General features: G+C 43.8%; 1 protein-coding gene and 1 non-coding gene across 2 annotated transcripts; one reads left to right on the top strand and one right to left on the bottom strand.

Moving 5' to 3' along the window:
• Window positions 1–6,295: 6,295 nt before the first annotated feature.
• trnaf-gaa (transfer RNA phenylalanine (anticodon GAA)) lies at window positions 6,296–6,368 on the bottom strand. The gene has a single exon. It is a non-coding gene; the product is annotated as a tRNA-Phe (tRNA).
• Window positions 6,369–7,165: 797 nt separating this feature from the next.
• On the top strand, window positions 7,166–13,363 carry LOC148419507 (protein transport protein Sec61 subunit alpha-like 1). Its single transcript, XM_088424259.1, has 12 exons — window positions 7,166–7,355; window positions 8,126–8,193; window positions 8,286–8,351; window positions 8,451–8,529; window positions 9,375–9,506; window positions 10,144–10,253; window positions 10,515–10,668; window positions 11,198–11,358; window positions 11,452–11,649; window positions 11,739–11,930; window positions 12,008–12,084; window positions 12,540–13,363. The coding sequence occupies exons 1-12, from the start codon at window positions 7,349–7,351 to the stop codon at window positions 12,724–12,726; spliced, it is 1,431 nt and encodes a 476-aa protein (XP_088280385.1). The 5' UTR covers window positions 7,166–7,348; the 3' UTR covers window positions 12,727–13,363.
• The last annotated feature ends 331 nt before the right edge of the window (window positions 13,364–13,694 follow it).

The following is a 13,694-nucleotide window of genomic DNA, read 5'->3' on the forward strand; positions in this document are numbered from 1 at the left end:
TATCGCGGCTTAACAACCTGACATTTGAATCTCCTCTAGTCTAGGTCAGGACAATCCATTGAGGGCTTTTATCTGTAATTTCAAGACCCGCTCACAGAAGCACAATGTCACCGTAACCACGACATGGCAAACCGGTCCAAGCAAAGCACGTGTATTTTCTCTTTCTTTGCACAAGACGAGAGGATGGGAGATGCAGGAGAGGAGCGCCACTCGACTCCCCGCCGGGAAGCTGGGATGGGGGTGCTGGCCATGTCATGTGTTATGTAAGAGCTTGGCTGGGGTCACTGGGCTGTTTTCAGCCATCAAAATGATCCCATTCTGTCATCATATGCTCGCCGCCTCCAAGTCCGCGGCCATGCAAATGTATGTTACGCCACACGCGCAAAACCACCGTAGTGCCATCACACACTTCTGTGTGTGTGCGCGTTCCTGCTTTTGCAAGTGGAGCAGTTGCATAACAGCGGGTTAAAAAAAAAAATCACCATGGAGACAGGAGCGAAGGCAATAAAGAGCTAAAGATTTTTGGGACACCACATCCTCCTTTCACCTCAACATGTATTCTTTATATTTGTTCTATGAAGGTTAAGGTCTATGTTCTAGTACAATGGTTCTCAACCCAAGTACATAGGATTGAATATCTGGAGACTTAACCATAAAAACAAATGTTTGGGACTGAATGAGTTAATTAAGTTTGACTTATCTGATTGTTTTGTTGACATTCCCTTTGGCGCAGCTCCATCTAGTGGCTGCATAATGCAACCCCAGCCACTACTGTAGCTTCTATTCTATGTGCCTTATAACGCAGTGTGCCTTGTATGTGAAAACATTTCTGGGCCCCTCATTGAAGGTGCGCCTTATAATCTGGTGCCCGTATAGTTCGGAAAATATGGCACTCTTATCGGCAATCCAGTGTGGTCCGAATTTATTCCAAAAATAATCCTTTAAAAATGGGGTGTATTTGGCGTTTTAGTTTGTGTTTTAGCCTGATCAACGTTTTACAAAACTAGTCTTTGAAAATCAGGTACTCATATAGCTGATCGAATGGATTCCGAATTTCGTCCGAATATTTGCTCAAAGATAGTTGATGAAATTGTGAGGGAACAAACTCTGCTTTCTATTCCTGTTTACTTGTGAATGTCTGTTTATTTTTTGTGCGTGTAAATCCAATTTCTCGTCCCTCACCTCGCAAATGTTCCCGTCTAATCCCATCACACGCTCCATAATTTAAGATTAAATTCCACTTGCATAAATCCGCCCACATCATCTCGCTTTCATAAGCAAGGGCAGACGCAAGGACACGAGCGTCCCGCCTCGCCCGCCGTCGTCCCACATGTGATCGTCCCTGCGTGGCCGACGGAGAATTGTTCCATTGTCGAGCGCGACATTTTGGTGTGCGAGCTCGCAGTGGATGCCGCTGCCTGTGGCTATGGGAACAAGAGTGTGTGTGGAGGCGGGGTTTCAATCAAACGGCGTGCTGCGTGACTAAAAAGCCGGCCCGAGACAAAAACAACTAGCCAACGCGAAATCTTTTTAACACTGTGTTCACCTGAACTTCAGACAGTCCCACAACGGCGCAAACGCCCGTTTCTAACCTGCATCGAATGGCAAAAAAAAATTGGGGTGTCATGCTGCTGGCCCAAGAGCTCAACAAGCATTTTTATTTTGTTACCAATTTGGTTGACTGTTGGATTGTTTAGCTTCAACCTGTCTGTTTTGTTCCTCTTCTCGATCTTCCAAAGTGTTTTGTTTTCACTTTTTACTTTCCTGTTGATTGTTACCTGATTGGGTATTACTTGACTTGTCATTGATACAAAAAAAGTTGCAGAGTTGATGTTGTTTTGGGCCTAAAGTTTCCTTTTTTACGAGACTTTTTTTCCCACAGCGAGATCACAGAAGTTAGTATCAAGACTGCTTTTAATTAGGACAGGGCGGTTTCATTTCCGCAATGCATGACTTTTCAGGACGCGTGATAACATCATTGCACAGCGCGCCTCCTGTTAGGTTCATGCAACTTTAGAACATTTAATAAACAGCAAATTGGAAGGAAGACAACTAGCTTTTTCTCGCGAGGAGAGCAGACAGGCACCTGCACCTTCTCAGATCTCCTTCCGGTTTATCTGCACATCTCATCCATTCCTCATTGATTCATATGGGTTGTACCTTGTTACAAAACCATTACTTCCCTTAAGGGTTTGGAGGGAGACATATGGCAACTGTTCCTCGCAAACAAACACAACCAGAGGGTTCACGTTGCTTGTTTTGAATAACACAACTTAATTCAATTGAACGCAAGAAATAAATCAGGCTCGGGATCTTGTGATGTGGAACTAAGATCATTTGATTCATTAAGACATTTTAAATCGTTTTTTTTTATGTCATTGTTTACTTCAGCAGAGAGAAAGGCTCTTTTACAAATCCAATTTGATCAAGCGGCCACGCTTCAGCGTAACGCACTGATTGAAATCGCAATTGGACAAACACTGGAGAGTAGAAAACATGTTTAAGCTTCTTTCAGTACTTTCTGTGATGCTTCCATCCTCTCAGTTGCAAAACGCTGCTGGCGCTTTAAGCTAGGAAAATGAAGCTTCATGAAGCACTGGTGAGCAATCGCCACAAAATAGCTCGCTGAATGCTTCAATGACACATCGTGGAATGCTACACTGGCTTTCAAAACATCTGCTTGTTTTGTTGACATTGCCTTTAGTCAGCGCCATTTAGTGGATGCAAAATTCAACCCTAGCCACTAGTGTAGCTTCTATTCTATGCACCTTATAATGCACCTTATTTGCACTGCTCTCTATATGAAAACAGTTATGAAATAGGCCGTTCGTTGAAGGTGCGCCTTATAGTGCGGAAATTACGGTAAGAGAAACGATCTATGTGCGTACCCTGCTTTACGTGAAAAAGGGAGCCGTGTCATAATCGGAGCCTTACGTAAGAGGCTTTCTGTGACGCCATAGCGCGGCCTCAGGCACCCGCCGTACCCTCGCACGCGCTTGCCCCCCGCCCAACTCATTCACGCTGACCTCCTAATTACTCTAATGAATGATCCGAGGCGGAGATTAGCCCCTTTGGCTCCGGCTTAGCCTGTAGATCAAATGGCGAAAAACTCAAACGGGCGTCCGGGTGCTACTCTTGCTTCTGTTTCACGGCCAGGCTTCAATTGGATTACTTGGGGATTTACCATGGCGGCCCCTGTAAAATTGACATGCTTTCAAAACAAACCTGATAGTTTGTCTTAATACCCTTTTTTTTTAAATTAAAGGAGCTGTTAGGTTCTGGCAACCTAGAACTTTTAACAACAAACAGGAAGGAAGACAACTAGCTTCTTGTTCTCACGAGTGGAGCGGACAGGAACCTGACCTTCTCAGATCTCCTTCCAGTCTGGTTACAGATCTTCATTTATTCATTCGGGTCGGCCCTAGGTTCAAAAACCATTGCTGCCCAAAAAGGGTTGGGGGAGGGCTCCGGCAACAATGTAAACAATCAGTTTATGATAGTGGAGAATGCAGTTTACGAGTCCACGCTGCTATCTTCTTCCCCGGAAACATCAAGGGCGACCCCGTTCCGCTTTTGCCTTTTGCTCGGCGCCCGTCTCTTTTTTACGATCGCTCCAGACGCGTCAATCCCTCGTCTTCACAAACAACAGTAACAGGAAACGTTGAGCCGTACTACCAATGGACTTATTGGTGAAAACAAAAATGGGATCACCTAGATCCATACAATTATTCGAACAGGGATCAAATCCGATCCTAACTTTTGAGCACAGTTGCAGCCCGCGTCACCACATCAACATTTTGCATTGAGTTACCTCTAAAAATAAGCCACAGGAGAGGGAAAGTAAACACCAATTAGGCGAGTCGCTGCATATTAAGATGGCCGCCGCGGCTCTCCTCGGGTCAGACATGCGTCACGGCGCGAGCTGCGCATGTGTTGAGTTACACGTCCTCATATATGAAGATCAGCCATCAGGGTGTGTGCTTTCCGCAAGCATTTCATTTGGTGACTTACGATGCATTATGTCATGCGCTGTATATAAATAAAGGCGGTACGATTTCTAAAATGATCTTAACATACAGAGAAAACAAAACCGTACGCCAACAATATGTACTGTATGCTAATTGCTTTGAAGTAGAGAAAATATATGAGAGTAAATCAGTAATATAGTAATATATAGATCAGTAATACAAACTAATTTATTACCTAAAGCACCAGGTAACTGCGAAAATAATCAATTACTTGAGTATGTCAAACTAATCAATTACTTTATACTTTAATTACTTTTGGTACTTTAGTACTTAAAGGTAGACATTTTACGACATCAATTAATTATTTTATTACTGAAATAATAATTACTTTAATAATTTTAGTCGTTATAATACTAGTATTTACTAGTAGCCTTAATAATTGATTACTTCGGTTCTTAATTAATAACTTTAGTAATTCGGTGCTTTTTTACCTAATTTTAAGCACTTTATAGCCTAGTTATTTGAAGTTAGTTGAAGAAAAAAAAACTGCTACATCGAGGTTTTTTTGTTTAAAGTGATGAGATGCATTTTCATGCTTGTAATGTATCTCCCTGTTTACTTATTACTTTTTTTTATATATTATATATTGTTTTTAGCATATGCCACGGGCCTTAAAAATGTGGATTGTGGCCCTCGAATGGCCCCCGGGCCATATTTTGGACATCTCCGGGTTAACACAATTTGGAATCCAAGTGTTTATTTGCATGGTTGTTTTATGGGGGTATTTAGCAAATTACGCTGAATGATCAATGTGTGATGTTTAGGCAAGCGAACGCCCCGAGGCTGACAATGACAGAGGCTCTCTGTCGACTGGAGATAAGCAAAGTATTGAAAGAGCGGTGATGTGCTTGCCTTCACCTTCGTGTCAGCGTCCACGGAGCCCTGGCCTGTGCCCGTTACGCAACCGTATGAACAAATGTCTCTTTATCTGAGGCCACGCCAGCACGCCCTGGACCATCCCTCCCCTGCCCCCCTGGACAATATTGTTTTGCTTGAAAAGACTTTTTGACGACAGACGGAGAGTGCTGGACCAACGCGAGGAGTCCATTTTCTGGAGCTGTTGTCCTGAGTAGGTCACATTCGAGGCTCAATGGAGGATTCTTTTTAAACCGCAGTGTTTTGAAGACATTTCTATTGCATCCTGTTCGCGAGTCGTCATTGAAATGGCTGATAAACCATCGGGTTTTCAATTAGTCCAAAATGGACAATATTTCCAATTATGAATGGCAGTAAGCGAGCCCGACATGGGCTAAATTAATAGGGTGTGCCTCCTGACCTCTCGTTTGCAAGCATTTAGAAGGGAATCAGCGTGGCATGTTGAAAGTCGGCATGTTTTGACAATGCATGCAATATTGTAGACTCTTAGTGATTTTTTTTGTACGCTTTTCCTCTGATATCACACATCAAAAAGCCCAAGTTGAGTCAAAATTTCACCCAGGGGTTAAATGTGAATTGAGTAATTTAGTCACAGGCCGATGAAAAATGCATAGCGGGTCGCAAATGGCCCCCATGCCACAGTTTGGACTGTCAATATCAGGGCAAATGTTTCTTGTTCAATTCCTTGCACTGATTTTCCTTGTATGAGGTTCTAATATAAATTTAAAAGTCTGTGGCCACATACTCAGGTGTGTGGTTGCTATGCCAACCCTTTGCAGTCTGAACATATCTGTTGCCAAGGAAACTAAGATTGTTTTGCTTTTTCTTGACATCTTATGTCACCGTCACGAGGGACATTTTCAAGAGATAGCCCAGGCTGTTTTCTTCAGTGTCAATTGATCCGAGATTACGTCCAAAACAATCATTTTTAACATTCAGAATATTGTATATTTTTTGTATGTTTCAGCGCGTGTCTCTATGACCTATGAACGTTTTGCTGCAACAAAACATGAATGGGGATTGATGAAGACACGGAGCGTGCTGTCATCTAGTGGACAGACGTGCATACAACGTCAATTGGGTTTGTGCGTGCATGCTGACCAATCAAGGTGAAAAATACTTCGATGCAGTAAAGAGAAATCCAGCAAAAACGAGTTAAGCTCCACTTTGTTGTAGTCAAGAAAAGTTTGAAGTGCAAACAGGAAGCTGGTCACTGTTTGCTATGTGATGTTTTTACTGTTTTGTTTTTCCACCTGTACCAGGGAAATCATTTTCACTATGACTTAACAGCACAAGAGATTCCTAAACTTTTCAGAGTTGGAGACGGACAGAATTTAAGTTATCATTCCAACTAGTTGGACATAATAACGAAACTAAAACGTACATCCCTGTGCCGAAACCCGGGATCGAACCAGGGACCTTTAGATCTTCAGTCTAACGCTCTCCCAACTGAGCTATTTCGGCTTCTTGTAATACTTCATAAGCGCTTTTTTTCCCACAAATAATACATGCAATTACATAATGCGCATATTTAACAAGAAAAGAAAGGAAAAATGCTGTGGACAGTCATCAAACTACATCTTTCTGGCGTGGGTTTATTTAGCTTTTGTACATGTGCGCAATTTTAACAGAGGTGAAGGTGATTTTGAAAAGGTCATTATGAGCCATTATTTTACCAACGAAAAAAGTTGTAAGTAAAACACACAAAATGTAACTTAGTCAGTGGTGATTACAATAAATCACCATCTTTTCCTCTACACGCTGTTCATTTTTCTTTATACATCGCGGTGTGTCGAATCAGGCAAAAAAAAAAAAAAATCTCGAATTTAAAGTGTAGTTTTTCACTAAAGAATCTAAAGGTGAACAAAGCAATGATCACTATTTTGTAATCACCGCAGTAACCGAGTGAATATTACAAAAAAAATATACAAGAAAAAAGTGCAAAATTGGGGGGTTTATTGCTCATTTATTTACCACTCACATCAAATAAATACATGGAGTAATAGAAAACAGTGAACCATATGAAACGTCATCTTATTTCGCTATCACTCGCGTGGCAATGCGGCCGGTCTTCTTCGCGTACCACCCACTGACGTGTCTCCGGCCTTGTCTCGAGTAGCGCGCCCCCTAAAGACGTGGCGACATCCACGTCACAAACCCAAAATTCAAATCCACCAAGTGTTCCAAATCTTGCGCTTGAACATTGAAAGTATATGCGTGTCCTTTAATATTATTTCTCCGTTTCGCGTTATTCGGGCTGGGTTTCACGGAGTCATGAGTGTGCGTGTCCCGGCCGGAGAAGTGACGTGTGTTTAACGGCCGGTGTGGTGACGTGTCTCTAACGCTCGCTCTTTTCTCACGGAGCTGCTGGATGGAGCCACACTGACTCCGAGGAACACGACAACTGGTAGCACTAACTCAGCGGGAGCCGGCCCAAGAACAACATGGGAAGTAAGTGTGAATTTCGGACATTTCTTCTCAATATCGATGCTCGCTCGAGGTGTACGCTTCGCCGCGGTTCTTCCCTCGAGCGGTGCGAAAACGTAAAGAGGATCTTCGGCATGCTAATTAGCTAACACAGCCTCCGTTAGCCGACAAGTTTAGCTAGCTTACGCCGGAGCTTATTTTCAAGTTTTTCGTCACATCTACGCCCGAAGTGTTCAAAATGAAACGTTGCGCCCAGAAGCGGACATTTTGATATTCCACGCGGTACTGTCCGTTGTCAGTTTGCTGCGCTCTGATTTTATACGCATGTTTGTAATTGGATGCTATTTGTGATTTGATGCTAGGTAGCCTCACGCTAACGAGTCGTATCTGTAAAATTGGACTCAGTATGAGATTTTTCTTCTTGCCTTTTTTTTTGCTTTGGGAGCTAATTTATCGAGAGGCAATCTAAAATAGATTCGAAGAGAAAATTCTGTGATTGGCAAAGTCTTTATGTCGTTGTGCATCGACATGATCTTTACACGTAAGTTATTCAGGCGAAGACAGCAATCGATGGGTGTTATTTTGTTGATATTTTTTTAAATACATATTCTTACACTAACATCGTTTTTCCCACATAATCTGCTATTTGACAAGACAATCATTTGGGTTGTGTGGCAGCCGCTGGTTTAGTGATGACGTAGCATGCACGGACGGTCGTGTTGCATAGATAATCGTTGAAAATTGTGTTTTGGAATTGTTTCGAACTTGTTTTGATTGTGTTTGTTTTTTTGCAGTTAAATTTTTAGAGGTTATCAAACCGTTCTGTGCGGTATTACCAGAAATTCAGAAGCCAGAAAGAAAGGTAAGGCAGTAGTCGAAATGTTGCATATATGTTCTGTGTTAATGCATGATGATCACAATGATTTATTCACATATTCTTAACGCACTTCACAGATTCAGTTTAGAGAAAAAGTACTATGGACAGCCATCACTCTCTTCATCTTCCTGGTGTGCTGCCAGGTGAGTTTATTTACCTTTTTGTTTTCTCTGAATTCAGTTTTTCTGCCTGTATATTGTTAATGACACTTAAATGTTTTTTTTTTTCTTTCTCTAAATCAGATTCCTCTCTTTGGAATCATGTCATCAGATTCGGCAGATCCCTTCTATTGGATGAGAGTCATTCTGGCTTCCAACAGAGGTGCTTGCACTAAATAAGGGGTTTGAATTTCCGCTACGGTTTTCCTGCTTTCCCAGCACTTGAGTGAGTTTCGTCCAATTAGTGTCGCATTCAATTTAAGCACTCTAAATGATCCCTATGTGTAATTGTAGGTATTTAGTTATCACGTTTATGTGTTTATTACATTACACTGCAAAAAGTGCAAGACCAAATATAAGAATAACGTTCTTTTAAAAAAAAAAAACATCTCGTTTTAAGCAAAACAATCTGAAAAAAAGAATTATTTTCAATTTTCTTAATGTTTTTGAGAACAATTTGAGTTAAAACAATAATTCTTGATTTGAGAAAGATGCAAATTTATGCAAAAAGTTCTCAATGTGAGGTCAAAGTTAAAATATGTTTTTATTTTTAATGTTTAATGTTCAATTCCTTAATGAAGAAAAATGGTGTTGAGCTGAAGATAATTCAAAATTACATTTTTTTCTTATTATGACAAAAATATGACTGTTTTGAGCAAAGAAATCTTCATAAGAACATGTTAATTTAATACCTTGAAATAAGTATTCTTTTATCATTTGCTATACAAGATATTTTTCCTTTTTTGATAAAAAAAGAGATAATATTTCCTATTATAAGCCTTTTTTACTTTCTTCAAATGGACTTTTTGCGGTGTGGCTGGAAACCAGACAGGTATAGCATGTGTTTCGCAAGAACCTTGCAGGACTTTGTCACGTGTTGAGAACCGACGCGACACCTTTGCTCGTTATCGCTTGTGTCGCAGCCCCGCGATCGCGTGTGCAGGGTCAAAGGCTGTCAGCGGGGTCAAAGGCTGTCGGTGTTGAGGCTGACTCTTTTTGTATGTTCAGGTACTCTGATGGAGCTGGGCATCTCGCCCATCGTCACGTCGGGCCTCATCATGCAGCTTCTGGCCGGCGCCAAGATCATTGAAGTGGGAGACACTCCCAAGGACCGCGCGCTCTTCAACGGCGCCCAGAAATGTACGTCGCCTTCGCGAGATATTATTGTAATTCCCTAAATATTAGACACTTTTTTTTTCCCCACTAACATGAAGGCTGAAAGCATGGCTGCGTCCTATAAACGGTAACTTCAAAGTATGATTTTTTTAAGTAAGAATCGTGTAAAGGTTACAATGTCTCCGGCTGATTTAATGCGCCGGTGAGAGAATACGAAAAGGCCCCGTTTATTCATTGCAGTCTTTTGGCATACCCGCACAATTATAAACTTGGTGTAACACGGATGGTGCGCAACTTTGAGTATTTACGTCAAAATGAAGTCGAGCCGCGTCGCCAGGAAAAGGAAAACAACTGCTCGGAGCAGGTTACGCTGGCCGGCGCTGCATTTACTGACCGCTAATAATATGGGCAATCTGAAACACACTTAACTTCAACAACTTATTGATATGAACACAAGTAGATATGAATTTAGGAAGATGAGATTTATTGTTTTTTGCTTTAGGGTTGACATTGTGGCCAAAGAACATAGAAGATAGCCGAGTTTGACCCCAAAACGAAAGCACGTCTTACATTTGGGGGATTACGGTTTTAGCAGAAAGTTTTGACGCAAGCATTTACTGTAAGGTTGCTATACTGCATATAATCATGTGCCTCGCGGCAGTGTTCGGAATGATCATCACCATCGGGCAGGCCATCGTGTACGTCATGACTGGCATGTACGGCGACCCTTCGGAGATGGGTGCTGGAATCTGCTTACTCATCATCATCCAGGTGACAATTCGTTCTCCTCGTTGGCTCGAGCCGCTCGCTTATTTTCATATTAGGTTAATATAGATGCACACTTGTGCTGCCTTCATAAGGCTTTCCATTTTTTTTCCCCCAGATTTTTTGTAGTCATTTTTTTCCACTCATTCCTTTTGCTTCAATACGACTCTTTCAACATTACGTTTTGCCTGGAGTTGACGCCCGTGATTCGATATGTCAAATTCCCCTTTGAAGTTGGATTGCGTTTGTTTTGTTTTGTTTTTTCAGCTCTTCGTGGCGGGCCTGATAGTTCTGCTCCTAGATGAGCTGCTCCAGAAAGGCTACGGTCTAGGTTCCGGTATCTCGCTCTTCATCGCCACCAACATTTGCGAGACCATCGTGTGGAAGGCCTTCAGCCCCACCACCGTCAACACCGGAAGAGGTTTGGCCATCTCTTAGCGCACGCCGCCACCACCCGTATGCGCGATAGCGGCGAATACCAACTCGCCGTTAGCGCCAAACTCGCGGGGGCCCCGAGCTCGTTTCTCTCTCGGCCCCCCGACATCCTTTTGAGGCCGAATCGGAATCTTTTCCCTGTCGTTTTGCGGCTCCTTTTTGTGCTCCAAGTCCTCGCTGCGAGAAGTTGTTCTTTCAAGTACGACTCGCGGTATTTTCTTTTGAAAGGTTCGTTTTTCTTCCGACTCGTGGGCTCGTCGCCTTTCTCTCGACTTGAACTTTTTCCTTCCCCGGAGGCATCTGTTTCCCGCTCGTTTGACTTGTTTGCCAGCGAAATCTTGGCGCTTAACCGAAAGAAATCCCGGAGAATCCCGCCGATTTTCAAAATAAAAGCGTTTTCCAGATAAAATAGCTTTCGGACTATTTCGGGTGAGGTCCGGAAGGGCTCGATCCACGGACCGGTTACCGGGGGACCTCTGCGCCATAGCGCAAACGCCGCTGCGGTTTTTCCACAGGCACGGAGTTCGAGGGCGCCATCATCGCCCTCTTCCACCTGCTGGCCACTCGCACGGACAAGGTGCGCGCCCTGCGAGAAGCCTTCTACAGGCAAAACCTGCCCAACCTCATGAACCTCATCGCCACCGTTTTTGTCTTTGCAGTGGTGATATACTTCCAGGTAGGGGGGCGTGGCGTGGCGTGGCGTAGCGCCGCCATTGTTGCGTTTTGCCCGAATGCGTCAAGGGCTTAACGTGTGGCCGGTTCTCCTCAGGGCTTCAGGGTGGACCTGCCCATCAAGTCGGCGCGCTACCGCGGTCAATACAACACGTACCCCATCAAGCTCTTCTACACCTCCAACATCCCCATCATCCTGCAGTCGGCCTTGGTCTCCAATCTCTACGTCATCTCCCAGATGTTGTCCACGCGCTTCAGCGGCAACTTCCTGGTCAACCTCCTGGGAACGTGGTCTGTAAGTGGAGAAGAAAGGCAAAACGGCCAAGCTTCTGCGCTCGCTCCCGGCGGGACGGCTCAATTGGATTTCTTGTCCGGTGGGCGTAGGACACCTCCACGGGCGGACCGGCTCGAGCCTACCCGGTGGGCGGCCTCTGCTACTACCTGTCCCCCCCGGAGTCCTTTGGCTCCGTTCTGGATGACCCGGTCCACGCCGTCATCTACATCGTCTTCATGCTGGGCTCCTGCGCCTTCTTCTCCAAGACGTGGATCGAAGTCTCGGGATCCTCCGCCAAAGACGTGCGTTCTCCGCGCCGGGCTCGGCTTTTCGCCCCGCCTCCGCCTTGGCTCAGCTTGGGGTTTTTTTGGTATCTCAGGTGGCTAAGCAGCTGAAAGAGCAGCAGATGGTCATGAGGGGACACAGAGAGACTTCCATGGTGCACGAACTCAACAGGTAAACGTTAATGCGCTGCGAGCCCGCTCGTTTCTCAGCGGAGGACGGCCGTGTCGCTGCCTCTGCTGAGCGCTACTGCAAATGGCAATGGCGGGGAGAAAAAAAAAATAAAAAGACTTGAATATTGCCTTTAGGTGTTTCACAGTAGTGCCGCGGCTTTGGCGCCATCTTGTGACATTTTTTCTGCTTCTGTGTAAGCCAGTTTTTAAAACAAAAAGTAGCAGCCGCGCAATTTTTTTTTAAATAATTTGAATATATTGTATTTTCTTCAAGAATTTTCAGTCTGCGATCGGCTTAAAAAATACAGTTCTCGCCCTGCTCGAGTCACGTGACTCAAACCGCTAACCTCTAAGGTTTCAATCACTTCAACTTTGTTTGAAATGATGTTAATGATTTCTTTTCGGGGAGCGATCTTCAATATGACGCGGCGGTGTATTCATAATTTGCCTTTGCAGGTACATCCCCACGGCCGCGGCCTTCGGCGGCCTCTGTATAGGAGGCTTATCGGTCATGGCCGACTTCCTGGGAGCCATCGGTTCCGGCACGGGGATCCTCCTGGCCGTCACCATCATCTACCAGTACTTTGAGATCTTTGTGAAAGAGCAGAGCGAAGTGGGAAGCATGGGAGCGCTGCTCTTCTAGAAAAGTTGCCAAGCACCTCGATACCGTCTCGCTTTTTCTTTTTCCACTCTCCCTCCTTGGCAATTTACACAATCAATTCGTTTTGCATCTGGGATCGATTGTTTTGTCTGGCGTTGTCAAGAGAGACTTTTTTTTTTTTTTTTGAATTAGTTTCCTCCCTGCTTTGAGCTTCGTATGGTCTCCAGCCTGTTTTTTTTTTCTTCTTCTTCTTCGGTCAGCTGAAGAATCCCGGTGCCGTCTTGGACTCGCCATGGCATTTTTCACTGAGAACACTATGAGAAAAACCTGAATTTCAAGCATTAAAATGCGTCAAGGAAAGTCATGCTCGAGTATGAACAAAAGTCTGCTTCCTCTCATTCGGACGTTTGCTTTTGTCTTTTCTATTCTCAATGACGGACTGTTCATATTCACTTTGGTCTTATGTGGGACACGGCGTCCTATATTTGCAGCCGCTAAAGGTTACGTGATGGTCTGCACTGTCTTGCTCTGTAATTCCCAGACTGAATCGCTGCACAAAACTGCCCGGGTGGTCAGTAAGAGGGTGGGTTTGATATGGGCGCAAAGGGGGGTTCATTTTGCTTTTTACTCTTATGTAACAGACATAATTGTGTTATTAAAATGTTTTTTTTTTCAACAATTGTTGTTTCTTTGCCCTTATTGCTTTTTTAACAAACACAAATGTGGCAGTTCTGTTCCGAATTATTTATATTAGCAAAGTCCAGTCTGCACTCGAGCTCAGCACAAAAGAACAATTGTACATGACTCCTAATACCACTAGAGGTCACTGTTAAGCTCTCCCAAGTGATTTGGTAAATTGCATGAGCATGCCTAAAGTACGGTGGCCGACTGGGGCAAACGCGCCGCATCAGGCAGACCGTGAACAAAACAGGAATTATGCAAACAAGGAAAAAAAAAACAACAGCTAAAACATGAACAAAGCGTGGAAGCGAAATTTCAAATGACACAAA

This window comes from Hippichthys cyanospilos, chromosome 9 (assembly GCF_059441005.1).
Source record: "Hippichthys cyanospilos isolate Australia breed blue-spotted pipefish chromosome 9, RoL_Hcya_1.0, whole genome shotgun sequence".
Classification (NCBI taxonomy): domain Eukaryota; kingdom Metazoa; phylum Chordata; class Actinopteri; order Syngnathiformes; family Syngnathidae; genus Hippichthys; species Hippichthys cyanospilos.

What these genes read in the sequence shown, in the direction of transcription:
- LOC148419507 (XM_088424259.1), top strand. An exon ending in ACCTCCTGGGAACGTGGTCT is followed by an intron (nt 11,650 to 11,738) that starts GTAAGTGGAGAA and finishes CGGTGGGCGTAG; the next exon opens with GACACCTCCACGGGCGGACC. An exon ending in CGGGATCCTCCGCCAAAGAC is followed by an intron (nt 11,931 to 12,007) that starts GTGCGTTCTCCG and finishes TTGGTATCTCAG; the next exon opens with GTGGCTAAGCAGCTGAAAGA.